This window comes from Punica granatum, chromosome 5 (genome assembly GCF_007655135.1).
Source record: "Punica granatum isolate Tunisia-2019 chromosome 5, ASM765513v2, whole genome shotgun sequence".
NCBI lineage: Eukaryota > Viridiplantae > Streptophyta > Magnoliopsida > Myrtales > Lythraceae > Punica > Punica granatum.
The window spans coordinates 6551338-6576126 of NC_045131.1; the positions used below are offsets into that span (position 1 = coordinate 6551338).

At 38.0% G+C, this 24789-nt stretch overlaps 2 protein-coding genes and 1 pseudogene across 2 annotated transcripts; 2 read left to right on the top strand and 1 right to left on the bottom strand.

Annotated features, from left to right (window-relative positions):
• The first annotated feature begins 3653 nt into the window (after positions 1–3653).
• LOC116207952 lies at positions 3654–7145 on the top strand (annotated as a pseudogene).
• Positions 7146–13147: 6002 nt separating this feature from the next.
• Positions 13148–15814, bottom strand: LOC116207441 (auxin-responsive protein IAA16). Its single transcript, XM_031540380.1, has 5 exons — positions 15346–15814; positions 14152–14375; positions 13884–14019; positions 13698–13759; positions 13148–13602 (listed from the first exon to the last, which is right to left on the bottom strand). The coding sequence occupies exons 1-5, from the start codon at positions 15627–15629 to the stop codon at positions 13565–13567; spliced, it is 744 nt and encodes a 247-aa protein (XP_031396240.1). The 5' UTR covers positions 15630–15814; the 3' UTR covers positions 13148–13564.
• A 6842-nt stretch (positions 15815–22656) lies between these two features.
• LOC116207442 (auxin-induced protein 22D-like) lies at positions 22657–24212 on the top strand. Its single transcript, XM_031540381.1, has 4 exons — positions 22657–22973; positions 23069–23271; positions 23410–23509; positions 23680–24212. Exons 1-4 carry the CDS (start codon positions 22771–22773, stop codon positions 23732–23734), a joined length of 561 nt encoding a protein of 186 aa, XP_031396241.1. The 5' UTR covers positions 22657–22770; the 3' UTR covers positions 23735–24212.
• Positions 24213–24789: the final 577 nt, after the last annotated feature.

The following is a 24789-nucleotide window of genomic DNA, read 5'->3' on the forward strand; positions in this document are numbered from 1 at the left end:
CAGCAAGTCTGAATTTGGAGATCAAGCAGCTCTATGTAAAAACAGCTTTCTTGCATGGTGACTTGGAGGAAGAAATATATATGGAGCAGCCTGAAGGATTTCGAGTTAAAGGTAAGGAGCATTTGGTGTGCAAGCTAAGGAAGAGCTTGTATGGGCTTAAGCAAGCACCTCAGCAGTGGTACAAAAAGTTTGACTCTTTCATGTTGAGCCATGGCTACACACGGACAACTTCAGATCATTGTGTGTTCGTAAAACAATCCGAGATGTGATTTTATCATTTTACTGTTATATATGGATGATATGTTGCTGGTCGGTCATGATATGAGCAAGATTACAGAGTTGAAGAAAGAGCTCAGCAAGTCCTTTGCCATGAAGGATTTGGGATCGACGAAGCAGATTCTTGGGATACATATTTTTCGTAACAGATCGAGTGGAAAACTTTGGCTTTCTCAAGAGAAGTACATCGAGAAGATTTTTGGATCGGTTCAATATGGGTAATGCTAAACCAGTTTCACCACCACTTGCTTCTCATTTCAAACTTAGTTCGAAGCAATGTCCTACAAGTGAGAAGGAGAAAGAAGAGATGAAGAAAGTCCCTTACTCATCAGCTGTAGGGAGTTCGAAGTATGCCATGGTCTGTACAAGACCAGATATCGCTCATTCTGTTGGTGTGGTTAGTCGTTTTCTCTCCAATCCGGGGAAAGAGCATTGGAATGCCGTTAAGTAGATCCTGAGGTATCTCAGAGGAACATCCAAGGTGTGTTTACACTTTGGCACTGGTAAGTCGGAGTTAGTGGGCTACACGGATGCGGATATGGTAGGAGATATCGATTCCCAGAAATCCACTTCGAGATACTTGATGAATTTTGCAGGGGGAACTATCTCATGGCAATCAAGGCTTCAAAAGTGCATCGCTTTGTCTACAACGAAAGCCGAATATATTGCGGTGACCGAATGTTGCAAGAAGATGTTGTGATTGCAAAAGTTTTTGCATGAGTTGAGCTTGAAGCAAGAGAGGTATGTTCTGCACTGTGATAGTCAAAGCGCCATTCATCTTTGCAAAAATCCCACTTTTCATTCGAGTTCGAAGCATATCAATATTAAGTTTCATTGGATTAGAGATGTATTGGAGTCTAAGTTGGTGAAGCTAGACAAAGTACACACTGATGAGAATGGAGCTGATATGATGACAAAACCTCTCGCTAAGGAGAAGCTACATGTTTGCCGGAATTTAGCCGGTATGTTCGAAGCCTCCAAATAGTCGGGAGGGAGAGTTTGTTGGGTATTCCTCCAATTTAGAGGAAGTTGGGCCAAATCATGTTGGGCTTTTATCGGGCTTTAATAGGCCCAATGACCCACTTTTGTAGGGTTAATTTTAGCAAAACAGCTGAGGAAGAGGCGACATAATTTAGATAGTAGAACAGTACAAAGAAGCTGTAGAATACAGAGAACAGAGAGCTGTTTTTCTGTGCGACCAGAGCTAGATCAACCCTCGATCGGGAAGTCAAACGAACTCCGATCAGGACGAAATTTTGGCAGCAGCTTCACAACACGTGGGGTTAAGTTTTGAACAGTCAGAATTCCTATTAGAGCTCTGTAGGTACTGTTTCAGCTGACTTTGTGAACCACCCGGTGTGGATGACGAATTTGGTATTTGGGTGATCCAAGAGAGTGTTACTCTTGAATTTGGTGATCCAAGGGTTTACCCTTGATGAAAAACATTGTGTAACCTCCATTAATAGTGGATTGTTGATTTGAAGTTGGTCCCGTGGTTTTTCCCCACATCGGAGTTTTCCACGTAAAATTCTGTATTCTTTTCTTCATTGCTTGTTGGTTGATTTGATTGGTTCCTATTTCGATTACACTAGTAGGGGAGGAAGATTAATCGGTGCGTTATCGTTTGGTTGAGCACATCCATTCCCAACAATTAATTAGTCTGTGTATATATATGTATATCTCTAGAGAATCTATCTGCAATTTATGATGAAATAATTTGTGATTCGTATAGAATCACACTATTATAGATGAAGAGAGAAATAGTGTTTAACTGTGCGTGAGATCACCCAAGTCTATACGTTTTTTTGCATATCTCTCTCTTTTCTTATTTTACCATATGTCCTAAAACTGCAAGATTTTAATTACCCCTTCATCGCATCCTAAATCGCATTCCAATCTCTACCATTTGCCAGATCGACTCGAAGTACTGTTGCATCGGGCTGTTATCTTACATCACAATTATAGAGAGAATATATATCTTGAGATGTATAAGCAAGCTGGTTCACTACCCTAACTAATGTACTCAAAATTTTTAATTGGATATGAATCCATTCACCAACCTAAATGAAAAGTCAGCATCTTATCAAGCAGATTTTATACTGCCATAGTCACATCACGCCGCGCAAGGCACCCATTAGAAATTTCGGGGCAAACTTCGGGGCAAATCTGTGTCTTCTGACATCCGGCACAGTTGGGCGGTTGACTTTTCGGCAGAAAAAGTATATCTGTTGCCATAAGGCTTTACAGGTCTTGGTCATGGATTGACCTATCTGTGGTGGACTTTTCCATCACTAATGCCCATATTTCTTGTACTGGAAGTCGCAGAAGAAGAAGAAGAAGAAGAAGAAGAAGAAGAAGAAGAAGAAGAAGAAGAAGAAGAAGAAGAAGAAGAAGAAGAAGAAGAAGAAGAAGAAGAAGAAGAAGAAGAAGAAGAAGAAGAAATGACATCTCTTCTTATATCCTTTTTTAACATTAACTTGAAGCATTTTATCGGAATCAGAAGAAGAAGAAGAAATGACATCTCTTCTTATATCCTTTTTTAACATTAACTTGAAGCATTTTATCGTTGATTCCGATTTTTGAGTGATGGTAAATAAATTGATCAAAGCTTCTGACCATTTGATTCCTAGATCCGTGCAGTAATTATCGAATGCTCGTCAGTATCATCGTTGAAATTATAGTGATCATTTATTATTGTGAGTCATGATATAAGAGGATCTTAGTAAAGGTATAATAATAACGAGGATTCAACAATGTATCAAAGAGGACGCATATACTGAAGAAATTCATTGTCCGTGAATTGCTTTTTTCATCTGCGGGCGACCCTATCACCAAAGTGGCATTCTTAAAACGCGTATGGTAAGATCATCCATATGCTTGCTTTCATCATCGATACGAGCAAGTTATCGAAGCAGGGTCGAGTCAAGACAGGTATATTATCAATCTTTTTTCTCCTTAACACAGTACCATTCAGATATGGCAAAATTTTTTGGATTCCTATCATACAATTTGCATGCAGCAAGATCGGAATGAGCTGCTTGCATCCAACGAGGGCAGCCAAGATATATGTATACAGCACAATGATAATACGTGAAATTACAATTGTTTCCATATCTATATGATATCAAATAATATTCCCGAATAGGATCCGTTATGAATTCTAAGGGAAGTTAAAAAAAAAAAAAAAGCCGCGAAGCTTCTTGGAAAATGCCATAAATTTATTCCCGGCATTAATTTACTGATGGCAAGGCTATATATACACATGAGCCACCCTATCTCACAATACACTAGACACTTCCCAGTAAGCACCGTTTACCCGATTTCTCGTAGTCAAAACTATTGAAAGCTCGCTTTCGATCTTTTTTCGGGGTGTTACAATGTCTCTTAGGCTTCGAAAACCTGGAGAGATCACAGCTGTTGATGAAACCACCAGCTGCTCATCACCAGTCGTGAGGCTAGCCCACCGGAGGAGGCTCCGCCTCGCCTGCACTGCCATCTACTTCACTAAGGTGCTCGAGTCCCTCACCAAGAAGGCTCTCGGGAACAACCTCGGGATCCTCCGGTCGCTCTCCTATGTGGCGATCGACGTCCCTCCTGGTGACGATTGTTCGAAGGATGGGAAGGATGAGAAAGTCGATCCAAAGTCTCTTAGCCCCATGATTAGGGGGAAAACCCTTGAGGCGCTGGCAAAATTCGGTGGGGTGAGTAGGCTCGCTTCGGTTCTTGAAACTGACCAGGAAAATGGCTTGAGCGGAGATGATGAAACTGATCTTGCACATAGAAAGAATGTCTTCGGCGAGAATAGGTACACCAGACCGCCTGCAAAGTAGTTCTTCACGTTCGTCCTGGAAGCCTTCAAGGACCTGACCATATTGATCCTCCTGGGCTGCGCGGTCCTCTCTCTTGCGTTTGGTATCAAACAGCACGGCTTGAACGAAGGCTGGCATGAAGGAGGTAGCACTATCATCGCGAGCTTCCTAGTTGTGGTTGTTTCGGCCGTTAGCAACTACAAGCAGAGCCGACAATTCCAGAAGCTCTCAAACTTGAGCAGTGACATAATGGTCGAGGTCCTTCGAGGAGGCCGGAGGCAGAAAATATCAATCTTTGAGGTCCTCGTGGGCGACCTCGTGTGTCTCAAGATTGGGGATCAGGTTCCTGCTGATGGCCTCTTTGTGGACGGGCATTCCTTGAAGGTTGACGAGTCGAGTATGACTGGGAAGAACGATCATGTGGAGGTGAACGACAACGAGAATCCTTTCCTCCTCTTGGGGACAAAGGTGACGGATGGGTATGCCCGAATGATGGTGACCTCGGTGGGGATGAACACAGCCTGGGGAGAGATAATGAGCTCAGTGGCCTGTGACCTGGCCGAGGAAACTCCCTTGCAGGCCCGACTCAACAAACTCACCTCAAGCATCGGGAAAATCAGGCTTACGGTTGCATTGGTTGTCCTCGTAGTCCTGATGATCAGGTACCGCTGAATATGCACCCCTATTTTCTTATTAGGTAAGTTCATATATCATATTAATTACTGTACTAGGGCCTGCCTGCAAAATAAGTTTGATAAACTCAAACACGAGTAAGATAATTGAAACGATGTAGCGTACATTAATCTTATACCTTGGATATCAAATTGATATGGTTGACATACCAGGTACTTCACCGGGAAGACCCGTGATGAGAATGGACGTGTGGAATTTAGAAGTGGTCATACGATTACACATGATGTGATGAATGCTGTTCTAAGGATCGTTGCCACAGCAGTGACGATTGTAGTGGTTGCAATTCCCGAAGGTTTGCCTCTGGCAGTCACTCTTACTCTTGCTTACTCGATGAAGCGAATGATGTCTGACAATGCCATGGTCCGGAAGCTCTCCGCATGTGAGACGATGGGTTCCGCCACAACCATCTGCACTGACAAGACTGGCACGCTGACTTTGAATGAGATGAAGGTCACCGAGTTCTGGGTCGGGAAAGAACAAGTCAAGAATAATGATGTAGCACCCACTGTCCTTGAGCTGTTCCTAGCAGGGATCGGGCTGAACACAACAGGAACTGTTTATAGGCCAGAGGGTACTGCTTCGGTTCCAGAAGTTTCAGGTAGCCCGACAGAGAAAGCCATCCTCTCATGGGGTGTGATTGAGCTGGGCCTGAAGATGGATGAGCTGAAGCGCGGTTGCCAAATTATTCAAGTCGAAGCGTTCAACTCGGAGAAGAAGAAGCGGAGTGGGATATTAATGAGGAGAGGTGCATGTATTTATGTGCATTGGAAGGGAGCAGCTGAGATGATTTTAGCACAATGCTCGCAATTTTATTCCCAGGATGGAGACAAACAAATGCTTGATGCTCAAGCAAGAGGTCAGATCAGGGCGACAATTGAGAAAATGGCTGCAAACAGCCTCCGCTGCATCGCGTTTGCTCACAGAGAAGTTACCGACCCGCAGCCCCACGAGAGCTATCTTGAGGACAGTGAATTGACGCTTTTGGGTGTGGTGGGGCTCAAGGATCCATGCCGCCCGGATGTTAGATCAGCAGTGGAATCATGCAAGAATGCGGGGGTGAACACTAAGATGATTACCGGAGACAATGTCCACACTGCGAGGGCGATTGCCATTGAGTGCGGCATTCTTGAAACCCCCAAAGACAACTCCAATATCGATGAGATGATTGTTGAAGGCGTGGAGTTCCGAAACTTCTCACCTGAACAGAGGTTTGGGGCAGTAGACAAGATCCGCGTGATGGCCCGATCTTCCCCATTTGATAAGCTCCTAATGGTGCAAACCCTAAAGCAGAAGGGCCACGTGGTTGCAGTCACAGGAGACGGGACAAATGATGCCCCGGCCCTCAAGCAGGCTGACATCGGCCTCTCCATGGGAATCCAAGGGACCGAGGTGGCAAAAGAAAGCTCCGATATAGTCATACTGGATGATAACTTTGCCTCAGTGGTGGCTGTTCTCGGGTGGGGCCGATGTGTGTACAACAATATCCAGACGATAATCCAGTTCCAGCTCACAGTGAATGTGACCGCGCTTGTGATCAACTTCATAGGGGCAGTATCTTCGGGTGAAGTCCCCTTGACTGCGGTCCAACTACTATGGGTCAACCTGATAATGGACACTTTGGGTGCTCTTGCGCTGGCTACAGAGCGGCCCACGAACAATCTCCTGAACCACCCACCCGTGGGGCGATCTGAGCCGCTTATAACCCTCGTCATGTGGAGAAATCTCCTTGCTCAAGCTTTATATCAAGTCACTGTCCTTCTGATCCTTCAGTTCAAGGGCAGGTCCATTTTCGGGGTGGGAGAGGTGGTCAAGAACACAATCATCTTCAACTGCTTCGTCCTCTGCCAGGTCTTCAACGAGTTCAATGCCAGGAAGCTCGAGGAAAAGAACGTGTTCAATGGCCTCCACAAGAATAAGCTGTTCATTGGGATCATTGGAATCACCTTAGTTTTACAGGTGCTGATGATCGAGTTCCTCAATAAGTCCGCAAACACCGAGAGGCTGGGCTGGACACAGTGGGCTGCCTGCATTGGGATAGCATCACTAACTTGGCCCATTGGATGGCTTGTCAAGTGCGTTCCAGTGTCCTCTCTACGGTCTCTCCTTCCCAGAAAACAAGCCTCAGCATCCTAAGATGGCAGTGTCAAGTCCTAAGGAAATAAATCTTCTTCTAACTCCTTCCACAGAGTTGATTGCGAGTACAAGATTGCAGCTAAGAGAAAAAGAAAACAAAGACCATGGCTAGAGGCTGGGGAGAGGCCAGAGGCCAGGTGAAAGAAAGCTAGGTTAACCCGGCTAGAGGGTGAGGGGTGGCCACTGGTTGCAGTCAGCTGAAGTCGATGCGCTGATGGGGAAAAAACCTAATAGAGGAAATAGTGATCTACAATCCTAGCTTTCCTAGTATAGTTGTTGTATCATAATTATGTAATCTTTAAAACCAAACTACAAATTTGAGTTTTGAATAATCCAAACTTAAACTGAACGTGACCAATCTTTTAAGAAAACAAACTATAAAATTTATCAAAAGAAGGTGTAGCGCAATGGACTATGTCATTACCTGGTAATTAAGAAGTCTCGGGTTCGATACAAATAACATCTCTAAATTTAAACAAATAACACCAATAATACCTCTAAATTCGAATAAACTAGACATAAACCTTGAGGATGAAAAGTTAAACACTTTACATATCCAAAAAATTATGTAATAGTAATTAATCAAATAAACGCATGTAAAATAAAAGGCATATATTGGTACTAACTAAGCTAATATAAAACCTAAAGCAAATATGGGCTAAGGGCCTGAGGCCCATGGGAATGGAAAATTTAATTTTTCCGTGACAAAGAAGATTTATTGACTTAATAAAAAAAATTGAATGAAAAGCTAAATAAGGGGTAGAATTAAATATGAAATCTATAAGTCATATGATGGCGAGTGTCATTAATTGTAGGGTAAATTGCATTGGTGGTTCAAAAAGTTTTACAAATGTTTTAATATGGTACAAAAAGTTTTTTTTTTATACTTGATGGTACAAAATGTTTCAAAGTTGTTTCAGTATAATACAAACTGTCATCTCGCTATTGACGCCGTCAAGTCGATACTGATGGTGCAAAATCGATTTTTGTAGAACGTTACATGATTGTGCAAAATGTGTTGAAATTGTAACTTAATAGTACGAAATGTTTTACGTAAGTTACATGATGGTGCAAAATTTACAGATCTTGTAAAGGACGGCTTGACGGCGTCAATGGCGAGATGACGATTTGTACTATACTGAAACAACTTTAAAACATTTTGTACCATCAAGTAGTAAAAAAAACTTTTTATACCTTATTGAAACATTTGTAAATCTTTTTGTACCATCAGCGCAATTCACCCGTAATTGTATTACGTCCCCTTTTCATAAAAAAAATTTAATTGTATATACATATTTGGTTCGATTTTTTTTTTTCCGTTTGTAAGCTTTGGAATTGAACCAAGCCGATTCCAAATACTTAAAGTAAAACCAAACCTGAATCCATGCAATTTTGAATATTCGGGACTTTTTTTCGGTGTAAACCATAGTATTCAAAAGCCCAATTGTGCCCGATTAATCTAGTCGAGTAAAGTCGGCTCACTGAGGAGTAAAATTATCACATCGTAAATTTTCTGCATTCATAAGGACTCGAATTTTAAACATTGCTTAACCGGAACAAACGCCGAACCACTTGAACCAATCCATGTTGATAATATTCGGGACTTTCTTGGGTGTCTTTAACTAATACAATTTTGAATTATAAAAAAGTCTCACGAGTTTCATAAATGGATAGGAAAAGAGGAAATAAAAACATGAATAAATTTCAATTGTAAGATATGTATCCCATTTCGTACCCAACATCCCTCTTCTCTGCGCCATGCCACCCATTTCGCGCTAGATCTTCGAAAAATAGTGACATTTCCTAGAGAATTAAGGATTCCTCCTTCACTTTCGTCTTAATATTATGAACTGTCTGCTACTTGTTCTCGAACCTTCACATCATTTGCTTACTTCCTTTTAGTTTTATCTTATCTTGTGATAATACTTAAATATTAGCTACAACTAGTTAAATTTTATAAGTCCAAGCACCGCATAATTACCCAACTAGTTTCCTCTCTCTATCTATATATATATATATACCCAATATATAAAGCGTAAGGCAATATCTCAAAAAATGCCATGAAGAATGAAACCTCCTTATGGTTGCATGAGCTTTCAATTGAACGCCATTAAAAAATATATAAATAAATAATAACAAAGTCCTTAACTGAATTCTCATGCCGTCTCGTATTCAAAAATATAAAACGAATACCAACATAATCATTTGGTTCACTTGGGATGCTCTCTGCAACATGATTCAAATCTATAGCGGCTGTGCCCTACTAAACCTCCTCACTCCTGCTTTGCCTTCTGCCTCAAAACAAACTTGTCCCTGCAGCGGCCACAGTTTTTGAGTTCCATCAGACAGGTACAACGAGATGCTTCTTCTAGCCCGGAAGAAGGAAGAGAATCGCAAACTTGCAAGAGAGGAAAATTATATTATTAGTGCAATGAGAAAGGACAATGGAACAATCTACATGAATGTCCACTTTGGTTCCTTTCATTATCATGAGCTCACAATTTCTTTGATAGTGTCATTATAGTGTATGCTCTGAAATGGATTAATAAATTTCCAAGTTTGACAGGCAAAGATAAAGTTATGAACTCGAAAGGATGACCGGATATGCTTTGCTGTCATCTAACCGATATCTCATTTTCCATCTGCTACTCTGTAAAATTACAAAAACAAACTGAGTTTCCCCGGACATATTTATTCACAACGGAATGAGAGGCTTACTTCCAGATCCCAATCTCCATAAACAGTTTATGCCCCTCTTATGGAGAGATACCACGAGCTTTCAATCTCAATGCAACGCTGAGGAATGATGTATTGAAAGTTGTAACCTCAGCCCCAGTGGCATGTAAATCGTGAGACCCAACTTCAGTCCAAATTTGATAATATTGATGCTAGCGGCCCATCTGTGGACTCACAGTTCAATAGATCTCTACCACTGAGCCCTTACTCAGTTACTCTACAAGAGCAAGTCAGACTGCTCTATATCCTTCAGTATAGCTTTCGATATGAGACCCCTGCCAACGAGATTGTCCCAAAAGAGACGCAAGATGTGACTTTCACCCGCATAGGAAGCATTAAAACTTCTGTAGATCTTGAGAGTTATCATCAACCTCTTATTATACATATCGTCAAGCAATGCTGATGAGGATTTGACATCTCCTTTCAAATAAGCATACGCAAGGCTCGTATATATAATGCTGTCCCCTGATATACCCTTCTCTTGCATCAAACTGGAGGCTCTTTCAGCAGAAGCAATCCTTTCTCTCTTACAAAACCTCCGAATCAGAGCCCTGCATACTGACAAACCAATGCAGAGACCTCTCCCTTCAAAATCATCTAGAAGTCGTAGAATTGCACCTTCATCGTTGAGTTCACAATATCCATCTATAACCCAAGAATAGGTGCAATAGCTAGGCGAAAATCCAGCATCGATCATGGAGATTAGCAACTCTTTCGCATTATCCATATCTAGAACTCTGCACAAGCCATGATCTATACTAAGGAAAATTTTCTATTCTTTTATCAAGAAAATATTCTCATATAAATTATCCTTTATATTCATAATATTTTCTTATTTACTACTAAGGAAAGTGAATGTATAGTGGAATATACAATATATTATTATGTTCTAATTAAGTAGATGTCATTTTGTTGTGTGTGTATGTATAGATATTACAGTATAGTATTTTAATAATTAGGAAAGTAATATTTTTATTAATTATTAAGGAAATAATTTGTATGTATATCTTATCTCGAAAATATTAGATTATAATAAAATTTACAAAAAAAGTCATGTATGGTGTTTCCTATTACATTTTCTTAACTCATAGTATAAAATCCTATTAATTGTGTGATATAATTACAAAATTTTGTTTTTTGTTTTTTCTGCCTCAAACCTCTCTTTTTAGGCTATTCTCATTCATACTCTATTATTGTCAAGTTTATATTTACACACAATTTGTCTTTTTTTTTTTAATGAGTGATCACATGGTTACTTAAAAAATAGTTGAATAATTTTAATTTTTTTAATCTAAATTCGTTAATGAGGTTAATATTGTTTGAGGAATAATTCCAAAGAGTGAATATCGTAGATAAGCTTTACGATTATTTTATTAGTATAAATTCTTTTTTCTTTTATTGTAACTCTTCCGTTGATCATACTTTTGTTAGGTGATTAATATATATCATGTTTTTAATTTAAAATTGAATATAAATTGATAATTTGCTCAATATTATTATTATTGTTGTTGTTGTTGCTACTGCTTTTTTCATTGTTTAAGAATTATTTTCTTTACCGAATTCGAAAATAAAATTTTATTAGATATATAGTAGAATATTATTAAAACTTTTTATTTTTAATTCCACACATCGCACGGGTAATGATCTAGTTTTGATAAATGATGAAAAATTATGGTGCCATTTCATAGAAGTTCAAAAGTCAAAATCATTTATATAACTGAGTATGTAACGTCTTGTAATAATTTCAAAGACTGTTGGCATTCTTCAATGAACTAATGCATAAGTTATACTTGATTTCTAAAAAAATTCCTAAAAAAAAAAGGTATAATATGACATCATTCTCAATATTGTCTTCCACGTGTTTTATTTGTTCTCTCTAAAACCTAGTTTAGCAGAAAAGATTGATAAGATGAAATATAGTTCTGAAGCAACATTGGTCGAGGATTGGTGCGATCTTCCACTCTGTCAATCGAGGATGAGAAGAGATAGATGATTACTAATAATTTTATAGGTGGTATAATTGATGACATTAATGAGTCAACAAATTAGGTAACGTCATATTTATGCTCTTTTTTTTTTGTTATTTATCTCTAATAATTTTTTACTATAAGACATTAGGTCGATTTATTTATGTGTCAATGGATACCGCGGTCTTATATATTGATAATGGGATTTTTTTTATTTGTAAGTGTATTAAATAATAACATAAAAAAATCGCAATGCTTTTAAAATTTCTAAATGTCCGTTTACATTATTGAGTGATTAATTATTAGAGAGAATAAGATATTCAAAAAAACGAGGACTAAAGTGCATGCGTTTTGAACCTTCGTAGCTTTTGTGCTTTGTACATAGATTGATATATTAATATAGATTAATTGATTGATCACCTAGAAAATTCAAGAATAAAATAAAATAAATGTGACAAAATAAATAATCTTTGAACAAATACGAACATAACAATTTAAGTGAGTTTATTAATATCAAATTTGATTGTATAAGTTGATTTTATCAATCCTCAGTGATTAAAAATTTATTTCATGGGCCATAATCTGCATGTAAACTTGGATTAAAATAAAATTTTCAAATATTTGATATTCTATCCATAATCAATGAATTCTTTTCACTTGAATAAGCAGTATCAGCTTCATGAAAGACTTTTTCTTAAATAAAATATTAAATATAGAAAATTAATAAAAAAATGTTGCAACAGAAATTAAAAAAAAAAATAAAGCTATCGATACAGGTTTTCAAGATACACTAATAAAAAAGCTAAGTAAACCACACAATGAATGGGATAATGGACTAAGAACATTTACTAAAAATATGATTTTAATTAGTAAATATTATGAGTGATTTATTATCATATAAAAGATGTAAAATTCAAAAAAATAAAATTATGTTATACAATTTTGGTGTTAAATTTAAAGATTCCTTTAGAAACTAAAAAGTTCTAATTACTTTCATTTTAATTAAAATAGTCCTTAATTTGATTTTACTAATCTCGCTATAAAATTAAAAATTTTAAGTGAATAAAGTAATGTTATTTTCGGTAAGTCAATATGATCAACTTAATATATTTTGTTCTTCATTATGACGATTACGAGAGAGTTAATTTTATAATCATAATATTTTTATAAATTTAATTAAATAATAAAATATGCAAATTAAAGATATATTGCGACCTATCACAGACATGAATACAACATTATTAATTTCACTTCTTTCTTGCCAGACACATTATTAGTTCTTCAGCCACACAAAAAGCTTATCACTCTTATAATTGCGTTCAATTGGGTCCACATTTAAATATGACAAGTACCATAGTCCTGAAATTGTGACAAATGTATTAATTGCATCAATCAATTGGCCCAACACTGCCCACATGCCCCTGTTCCCCCACCATAATTCATGGATCTTGTTCATTTCCTAGAAAAATTAAAAACATGTGTATGAATAAATTAATTAGTCAATTAATTAAAAGAAATCCAGCAGATGACAGATTCAGAGAATCTCATAATTCATCGACATTGATGAGATAAAATATACGTACATACACATGCCATTACAAAAAAGATAAATAAAAGAACAAGGGAGAGACAGAACAACCCGTACGTACATTACAGCTTACGGCAATAATTAAACATTATATTATTGCTTCATGTTCCCTAACATTTTCATCAGAAATCTATTATAATTTTATACATATAAAAAAAAAACAAAACAGGAACATCTTCGAGGAAGAACAAGCCGCGATCTAGACTCCCTGCTCGACCCCTCTCGAGCCGGTCTGCTAATTCCAGATTTTATCGATTCGGTTTTATCAGATTTCCTCCCAAGAGATTGCTTTCAGCCGATACTCTCATCGATGAAGTACATCGCCAAATCAAGCTTTGATCATCTCGGTCGATGCGAGCTCTTCAGCTTCTGTTCCGACACTTCTCCACAGCTCTTGGTGCTACAAGTACAAAAGAGAATAATTTCATAAGATATATGTACAGAACCCAATAAACCGAAATGAAATTATGGAGAACCAGATTGATAATTACGTACCGAGTCCAATAGCCTCGGATCCTTTCATTATCCTTAGACGCTTGCATGAATCGACAAACATCCTACAGAGATCCAAAAAAGAAATATATCAGTCGACTTGATATACGAATTATGTAAATTAGAAAATTATTATTAGCTTTAGGTCGAGAAATTATCGAGTGAAGATGATCAAATAATGGAACTTACTCCCATGGCACGTCTCCCACGAGCATCCAATCCCCATCCTTATCCTCATAAGTGGGCACATAGTCGGATCCATTTAAGAGGTCTATCAGTTTGCTCTCATTCATGAAGTCCTTCATCCCTTGTGACCCACAGTTGCCTAATAATTTCCATAAAAGATACAAACCCGTCAGTCCACCGGTCACGTCAATGTTCTTATACGCATACTCTCGACACAAAGGAATATTATCTTGGCATATGCTTGGTCTTTGAAAAGAAGAGAAATATATACCAATGGTGAATGATCTGAACATATTCGCCAGGTCATCGGAGAGTTCCTGATAGCTCTTGTACAGTTTCAGGTCCACCTTGCGCAGATAGGGCGCGCCGTCCATGCTGACTTTAACGTACGCGGCGCTGCTGCTGGGTTTGTCCGACTCATCGGTGTTGCTCTTCTGGACGGCCATGATGTTCTTCCGGAACGACCGGACGGGTGGCCAACCCACCACCTGTGCCCTGAATAATTTTTTGAGAGCAGCCAAGAGTTAATTCATGAAATCGATTCATATTCATGAAGATATTAATTAATTTGATCTTTTACGGAAAGTATTGTTTAAATTTGACCATAAATATTATGGGAAAATACAAAAATAAATATCGGCAGCTGTAAAAGGTATTCATATTTACTAAAAGATGGATGGGCCGTGTAGTGGACATCGCATTGGACTTTAGGATGAGTTTTCCATGTATTTAGGCTTTTTCGTGGGAGTGTGTGGTTGGTCAGAGAAAGCCAAAGATTCCAAATGTTTTGTTCTTTTCCTCCGTTTCCCCGACAACCAGGCTTGGCCACAAACGTCAATCAATCTATTCTAAATTCTAAAGAGATAGGAACTTTGCCTACCCGGAAAATTCATTCCTAATTTATTTATTAATAACCAGAAAAAAATAAAATTTAGTTAAGAAAATAAAAAGTCTTGCAAATTTAGAAATAGCATTATAGGTTTGTAGATGTTCCATAATTAATAAGGTGATTGAATTAAAGTATGTTGATGATATTTTGGCTGATTTTCTAATTGAAAATTTTAATGAATTGAACTCAGGAAGCCAGCCACATATAGCATTAAGGTCAAGTATATATGCCTAAAAAATTTTGAATGTTATTTTTTTTTCTTTTTGGGGCTAAATTTATATTCCTCATATAATGGGGAGACATCTATGCATAAAACTACGGTGCACTAATCAATTTGCCTAATTGCATAAGCATCACATATATAGGAATAAAGCAAACAACCCAAAAGACAATTAAAATATTCTCTTTTTTTTCACTATTCATTCATAATAACTTGTCATCAACATCTAGCAAATAAATTATCTCCCTAGCTAATAAGCTTCCGAGTTAATCCTTATCTTAGGTTCCGAGTCTATCGCGATAACATGGATTCGAAAAGGAAATATAACTCAAAAGGAAGAGGATTAGTGAGGCTACTTGGCAGGAGGCTTCGCGGGGTCGGTGCTCGATTGGGCAACGACGGTCTTCTCCTTCATCTTCTCGGCCTTCTCCGCGTTCGAATCTTTCGAGGAGAAGTTGAGCTTCAAGTCGACAGTCTCCATGAACCCTCTCTTCCCATAACCACCGTTACCGTTATTGCTAGCACCCTTGAGGGCCTCCGGCTCATTGTTACCGCCGGCTTTCCCACCAGGCAACCCAAGCCTGAGCTCGGTCTCCTCGAAATCGATCGTGTGGAATTTGTCAGGCTTTGCAGCCGCCATTTCCTGTCTAATAGGTCCTCTCACACCCTTTAGTTTCCTTCTTTAGCTTCCTCTGTTACTCCGAGTCTCGAATGGTTAAATTGCTGGCTCAGTCGATTGTTCTTAAGAGAGGGAGTGGAAGTTTTGATTGATGGGAGAGATAATGGGAGGAATCGAGGGAGGGAAAGATGGTCAATACGGGCATGGAGTGATATAAAAGAACATCATGGGTGTTGGCATTGGAAGGTATCGGAGGGCTTAGATCTTGACACGTGGAGGTCGGGATTAGCTGGGATGGTCCCCGGCTTGTCGGGGAAATGATGTCATGAGTGATGTAATTATTTAGAATGATTGTGGAGAGGCAAGTGGACAAGTCTAGTTGGCCTTGGTTAGCCTTTTTATAAAAAGAAAATAAAAAAAATTACTCTCTTTGCTCCACCATCTAGGTGTCTCCATATTATTCCCTCTACCCGAAAAATCAAAAATGAAATTATACCCAAAAGAGAATGAGAAAGAAAAAAGAAAAAGGAAATCACCCTATAAAAAAATTGTTTCTGACAAAACTATCCTATTGGAGAAGAAATTCTTGGTGATTCTTGCCATTTGAGCTCAAATTTCAATTTGATCCCTGACGGCGTTGCCATAATTCTCCCTTCTAGCGAAAATGTCGCGTGATCTATTGTCAACGAAACTAGACTAATTATTGCTGATTTCATATCGATTTACTTCTGCAGGTAATTTTATAAAGTTTAAAGCTCTTTTTACGTGAAAGTTATTAACACGGAGATGATCAATAATTTGTCAAATTCGAAGCTCAACGTGGAAACTAAATAAGATATCATCATATATAATAAAGGTACGTTTTCTCTTTTCTTTTTTTTAGGAAAATTGAGGTTAATGGGAGCTCCAAACATGAAAATGATTGCCACTGGCCTTCACTTCAAGATGAACTGAGCCTTATCTTCTCTCGCACTTTGTGTGGTAACAATCAAAGATGAGCATGCCCTTATTCCATATACCCCACATGAAATTAATGCTTTAATGCTCACTAAAACTCTATCCAATGGAAATTTGACATAGATCTACGAGTCTCAGCCCCAGGGTGGACGGAGAGGGGACTAAGAACAAATCTGACATAGATCTAGTGTAAATTTAGCTCAGCTTTCACGAGTCTCTCGATCCTACTATTCACGAGAACAAATATGGAAGCGGCTCTTTAGTACAAAAGCTTCATAAACAATAACTTGAAAGGTTTGATTCCTAAGAATATGTTAAAACCATTTGGTTGGGAAAGTTACACTTCATAAATAAAAAAAGGTATAGCGCAATGGCGCATACTTTCGCTTAATAATCAATAGATTTCATATTCAATACTTATTGTGAGGCTATCTGTCCATTTATTAATTATTAGGATTTCTTATATTAGGATTATGTGCCTCTTTTATAACCGAAAAAAGAAATTATGTTTCAAAATTCTAGTGACTTTTTTTTATTGATCACAATCTCATAAGAGCATAATGAATTTTAATCGAAGTCTTGGGAAATATTAAAGGCGGAGCAACTGTTATCTTTTGTGCTTAAACTTTTTTTGGTGTTTAAAGCCTAAAGCTAGAAATGATTAATTTGATAATTAAAACTTTATTCCCCAAAAATTTCTCTTAGATGTATATTAATCATGTAGTATGCAGTGTATGCATGGCATTACAATCAACTAACATCGAGTTGTTACGTGGGGCCCGATCCGGGAGAAAAGTCAGCAGATCGTAGGGTAGCCAATTGGTTGATGGATTGACAGGAAGGATCTTTGCGGGCCCGCTCCGCAACAATGTTTTGAGGGTGCATGGGACACGTTCGCATGTGAGCCAGTTCATCTTACGCCGCAAGCCCTTGTGCTTGTGCTCCCATCAATGTTATAATACTTGAATCTTCTTTTTTCCTTGCCCGTAGAAAAATAAAATTCACAACCAAAAAAAAAAATTATATCCTATTTTTGCTTCTTCCAAGTATAAATATATAGCTTGTTAGCTGCAAAAGGAGAAATTAAATAAAATTCAACGGTGATTAATTAATGGAGAATGATGAGAGTAATCTAAGATTTCACTTAAAGTAACTGATTAAATCGCAATATGCAATCTTCAACTGATAATTGTGTATTTGTTCGATAAATTGCATGTCGATCTATTTAATTAATGACTAAATTTGAGGGACATTGTAGAATTTTTCCTTGCAGCTTGTCTCATCCTAATAAGAAAGGAAATTCAATATATATATATATATATATATAACTTCTGATGTTTGTGAAATGTTTCATCTTTTTAGTACCCAAATTCTCCATATCGGGGCATGCCATGGGGAGTGCAGCCCTTTTCTCCATATAATATGTCTCGTGATATGAGTCGTATGGCCCCCATTCCGTTTTCTCATTATGGGTACTCTGTGGTTCCATGCATCTACCATCTATCTGGCAGATAAAAATAATGAACTAATAATGTACAGTTGCAAATGAAATAATATACTTTCCTAATTAGAAAATAAACTGTTCGAGATAAGCACGGCAACAATGTTCCGTGCTTGTAGCTACAGGCATGTTTGCCAATTGATTTCATCATGTAATGCATGCATGATTGACATATTGGAAACACTGAAGTTTTCAGTGACCAGTTGATTAGCAAGCATGATCTTTTATACTCTCCTCTCACAAGATAAAATTGCTTGTTGACAAGCTAAAAGTACGTAGTTACGGACTCACCCGTCAATCGATTTCACTTACTTAAGTTGAACATATTATACGGGTATTCAACCCCCGGGTCTTTGCAGTGAGAGACCAAGTGTTACTGACAAGCGTTGCATCAACAAATTTGATTAATATATCAGTAACTTGATCTGCATGCACTTAATGGTGTATTGTATAGGCAGCTCGACTCAACTGATATGGTTACGGTGGATCAGTCTCTAACTCGATATATGCAAGTACGACCCGAAGAACACGAACCGAACGTCCCGTGCAAGGCCATGCACACATACACACACGAGTATGCATGATGAGCATTGAGAGATGATGGTGGTGATGAATCGTAAAATTGAATGGAGCCTTGAAGGCATTAATTCATATGCATGCATGTTATAGCTGGGGCAAATCCGTGCATGGATGCATGCATACCCAGCATTCGCGCCAGAGAGAATTCATTAAATTTGACAAAAGAAAAAAGAAAAAGAAAAGAAGGGATGACAACGGACAGTACACACGAGCGGACTTGCCCTGCCTCTATCTATCTATCTATCTATCTATCTAACTATCTAACTACTCCTAAAAACCAAACAAAGCAAAAGGTGAGATAGGCCCCCACGCCCTCTTGAATTGACAACCAATCCCATTTCAGAGATGCTCGTGTGCAGTGGTTGAACTTGAATCCATCCATCCATTGTCCAATTCCCACAACACAGTACGCGTGCGGGTTAATATATATAAGATTAAATGTTTGTAGTACACTGTTCTTTCATATCTTTTCACTGTCAACATCTCTCTCACACGGATGTCAGAACAGACATCGCACGTTTGGCTCAGTATTTAGGCACCACATCTCATCTGACTGACGATGATGATGAGATCCAGCGGGCACAAAGTTTTAACTCTTTCGGGGGTGTCGCGATGCATCTTTTCCTGATTATCCAGTAATTATGCCTTTTTTAAATTATTCTACATATATATATATATATATGTATTATGTATGCATGAATAACAATGACTCGTTCAACTAGAAGAAAAATTCAGCTCGCCTACCCCAAAAAAAAAAAAACTTGGTTAATTATAAGCTCTCATATGTCTTGCTCAGAAATAAAAAGACTTGGGTTTGATTCATTTATCGCCCGTGGAACTACTCGTGCATTTAGAATTTTATTTTCTTATCATTTGTAACTAGAAAAAAATAAAAAAAAGGTCTCATATACTAACATCACGCGCTTCATTTATAATTGAAAAAGAAAAATATAAGGTATCATATGTCAAAAAGTTTGTTTTGACATATTGACGTGATATTTAAATTGCACTCAGAGCGGAATGATCCATCAGCCGAGCCCCAATCAAGGGCCAGCTAATATAGACAACTAGCTAGTATGTATAGTCCTGCATATACATTCTATCGGTGCCACCTTTAGCCTCGGATGGGAGTCATGCTGGCCTCTCTTCGCCATCACATTCATCGCCCGATGAGGATGAACCATTTCTTACCTCTTACGTGGTCAAAATTGAGGACAAACTCATCGGTTAAGAAGACGATATAAGGAATAAAAAGAATTGTCAATACAATTATTAGGAATAGGATGTCCACATGGAATCATGACCAGATCAAACCCAATTCTTGGTATTATAGCTAGGAATATTCAGAATAACCACATACATCAACTGATCTATACAATACCAGAATTTTAATTAGACAACGTAAAACAAAAGGGAAAAAGGATAAAATCAATTAGGAAATGGAATCAATTAATTAATAATTGGAAGGGCAGTTTCAATTCAATTAATCATGGAGATGGGGGGAGATGAAGGGTCACGAGTGGATTTGTCCCCCTCCCACCTTGCAAGAGAAATTAATGAGATAGTGATAGCCAATCCCATGACTGAGAACCCAATAAAGACCTTAAACCACCTGCTTGTCATCCATCCATCCATCCATGCATTCATGCGGCTATCTTTATCCAATTAATTAGCTCAATTCTTTTTCTAACTTTACTATTCGATGAAATAAAATAAAGTTTCTGAGTGATTTTCGGATCAGGTCTCAGAAAAAACTAGAAATTAAAATACCAATTTTTTTTGTAATTTTGCATATAATAATAAATACACCATGGAGTTTTAATCATGGATGGACAATGGCTCAGGAATTATGGAATGTACGTACGTGTTATATAGCTATAGTTTCGAGAGCGTCTTGGCGGTACAAACCCGCTTATTATGTAATTATTTTTATCAGCCCGGTTTGTAATTAACGTGATGAGAAGTTGATTATGTAAGATATACGCACATTTACTTGTCGTTCGGGAAAAAATATGGAAATATTTTTCATTATAAATACAGAGTTCAAAAGATTGAAAAACTGAATATTATTTATATTATAGCATAACCAGCTTCAACTCATATTCACTTATTAGCAAGCTAAATAGGATTCTATCGATGAATCTCTTCAAAGTTACACTTTTTTAAATCATTTTATCTGAAAGTTTAATAGGCCCGACTAATATAGTTAGAGTCGGATTATCTCATTAAAAGGTAAATTATTATAGTATGAATTTTTTTTATCAAAAGAGACTCGAATCTAAGACTTTATTTATTGGGAATGGGCTACAAATTATTCGATTATACGTACATGATCCGACAGCCCAAGTTGAAATCCATATTCATATCATGAACACATAGAGGGAAGATCATATATATATATATATATATACATACATGTATGGAAAGATATCATATATTGAAGGACATTTTCTCTTAAGGGTACTCGATTACTACTTTTTAATAAAGAAATTAAGGAATGATCTTATCCCAATGGGATCGATCGGAATCACGGTTGGCTACCTTTCACAACACATAAAATCTGCCCTTTCATTTTCTTGCAGAGCCGTTTCACTGTTAATGTTGGTACTTACAACAACAAAAAGAAGGCAAAGGAAAAAAAAAAGAAGAAGAAAAAAGAACATAATATTAATTAATCGTGAATTGATATATATTTGATTGCAGTCGAAAAAAATTCCTTCCTTTGCTCGCACAAAAAATAACAAATCGCCAAGATTTTCAAATTATTTGTAATATTATGTTATGCTGATGAACGTTGAACGAATTTCTCAAAATATTCTTTGTTGTTCATAGTTGACATGCATGAAGCATCTTTGATTTTAGCTTATATATGCGAATCTGATTATACAAATAAAATTGCTGGATTACTGTTTGTTGACCAACAACCTTCTATTAATTTTAATCAGCAAGCTTAATTACTGCAGAAAATTAATTTAAAAAAGAAAAGTCAATTCGCATTATATTATGCACATACATATTTCCCTTCAATCGAGGCACAAATTCAGAGTAGACCCACATGTGTACCACACAATCAAGATGAGAAATTGATCTGAGTGTAAACTATCATGCAAATTATGGACATAATTATTATTATGAGGGGTCGGCTCCCTTGTTCTTTGGGTAAAAAATTAGGGCAAAGTTTCACTTTATTATTTTCTTTCGACAAAAAATAATGAACATCTACCATTTTATTTTTCTTTTTTTCCAGTTGCGAACCGCTTGATATATCCGAAAACTCAATCCGGTCAATTCAAGTTCGAGGGTAAATTCAGTAATGGATTTTTATCCATATACATTCCCAAGATCTTATTTGATGGGGATAACTGCCGAACCATCTGAACCAATCCCTATCAATAATGTTTTATTGTTTTCTTAGGTAACTAAACTAAAGTGGATCGGAATTATTTTTATAGCAAACCGCATCGGTTAATCAGGGCTAATATATCATAAACAAATGGCTGGCCCGATCAACAGCAGTGCATGTGGGGCGCGATCACATGGGATGCGTTCTTCCGAATCCGACGCCCCTGATCTCATCTCGCGGTGGCCATTAAGTGCGATCTGGACGGTCAAAGTTGGGGTCACGCGGTCTTCAATGTGAGGGTTGGCTCACCCTGTCCTTCCCCTGTCCCCATATCCCATTGACAATCCTCCTTTATTCTGCTCTTCGTTTCCCAAACACCATACCAGCCCCATGTCCTATTTTCTATTTTATTTTCCAAAATTAAATAATTATTATTAATTTTGTTCTCATCGAATTTTTTTTAATTTCGTAAAATTTTTCATTAAATAATGTTCATCTACCTACAGTGTGTGTGTCACAATATTCTCCACAATTTTTTTTTAAAAAAAATCGAACCTTATAATATATTTTAATAAAATAATTTATATTATTTTATTTCAATGAGGGCCATAATTAATTGATTGCCCCTTTGATAGTCTCCCATCTATAAAACAACCTACAAGTTTAATCATTTCCCCATCAAACATTTTCCATTATCTCCTAAGGAAGAAAGCACAAGCACTAGAAACGGCAAGTGCAAAATCGGATTCGATTCGTTTTCCAAAACTGCGGTGGCACAATCAATGGCATTTGAAGGCGATCTCAACCTCGAAGCAACCGAGCTCCGACTAGGCCTCCCTGGCACGGCGGATCATGACAAGAGTGGTGTGACGAAGAGCAACAAACGGGGGTTGCAACAGGCACAGTCATCTGATCACGAGGAGTCCAACATCGTGTCGAACGATGAGAATAAGCGCGATCACCAGGAAAGCACTCGACCTGCAAAGTAAGCATCGGTTGCTCTGGGGGGGATCTCCTGTCCTTCATATTGATGTCATAAGCATGCAACGGTACTAATGTGGTTACAATACGTCAATGCAGGGCACAGGTCGTGGGGTGGCCACCAATCCGGTCTTACAGGAAGAATTGCTTGCAACCGAAAAAGGCTGAGCCCGAATCGGCCGGGGTATACATAAAAGTCAGCATGGATGGTGTTCCTTACCTCAGGAAGATTGACTTGAAGATCTACAAGGGGTACCCGGAACTCCTGAAGGACCTGGAAGACATGTTCAAGTTCAAAGCTGGTAAGTACTAAGCACATCGCTCAATTTATCGATCGTTCCAGATTCAATTAGTTGCAAGTAAGTAAGAAACTTCCAATATGTCGGAAGCTCATTTTCTGTTGTTACAAAGGTTGATCTTGTTCTTCTGTATGTATATAGGCGAGTATTCTGAGAGGGAAGGCTACAACGGATCGGAATTTGTTCCGACTTATGAAGACAAAGATGGAGACTGGATGCTTGTTGGAGATGTTCCATGGAAGTAAGTTCTATTTCTCGAATCCCAAGTTAATTACATACTGAATCGAACCGGTATATACGTAATTAAATCGACTACTGGAAGTAGTATTGTAGATTCTAATGACGGCATCGTGTTGATTTGGCTTATCGAATCTTATCCTTACTATTTTCTTTGATCCAAATGTTTTGCAGTATGTTCATTACTTCTTGCAAGAGGCTGAGAATCATGAAGGGCTCGGAACTGTGAAGGCTTCTATGGATTGGGATGGATGGAAAAGAAAAATGGTGTCTCAGTCTCCTTGAAACCGAGAGCTCGGGCTTTCGAGATGTGGAGTTTCCAAGGAGAAAAAAAGGATTCGATCTTTAGATTACTCCCACGAGTGAACCCGCAATAATGGAGGAGAGTTCTTGATGAAGATGGTTTGTTGGAGAAGAAATGACATTTAAATGAATAGCTCATAGGACAGATCGCATGGACATGAAGATGAAACCGATCTGTACAGAGTGGTTTACAAGGGGAACCACTTTCTTGGTTTTACATGTTTTTCGACCATTGATGTATACTGGTTTCGACTGATCGAAATCCGAAACAGTTCATCACTTTTCATCCTTGAGCTTGAACATATTCCTTAATTCGATACTCTAAAGCTTTGGGACAGAAAGATGTTAACATCGACGAGACTCTTCAAATCTTAAATTCAAAGTAACAAAGGTGACTGAGCGCTCCTCTTTATGTATCTGACTTTTGAGAAAATAGAAGCCAACTTTAGCTGCTCGACCATGTGTTTAGCGACCTTTTGATGAAAAGTGTCACACGAGACTCTTTCCCTGCTCGGACCGTGCGATTCGTTTCGAGCATATCTCACATCTAGGATTAAGAGGAAAAACGGGGATAAACTTCTACGTGATTAAGAGGGAAAATGGGCTGAGGCCCATTGCTCAAAGTAAAGGTTGGTCCAGTTCAATATGATGGAGCCCCGAGCGCATTGGTATGATGAAATGAATAGAGAACAAACCGGAGCTATCGCATGAAACAATCTCATTCGTATCATCGTATGGTATCCCATTCGATCCAGAGGCGAGGCGTGGCTCCCAAATGATGCCACCCGATACAATGACTAGCATTGATCTTGATATGATCATCAAAAGTGATATCATATATTTGATATCATATATTAAGTGATTGTTTCACGACCATCTCGGACTACTGAAAGTTGTGGACAAAGTCCAGCAATGACCTGCTTGTTAACCATGGCTCGAGACAACTTGCAGCATGTGTCGCGTTCCGAACAACCCCTCAAC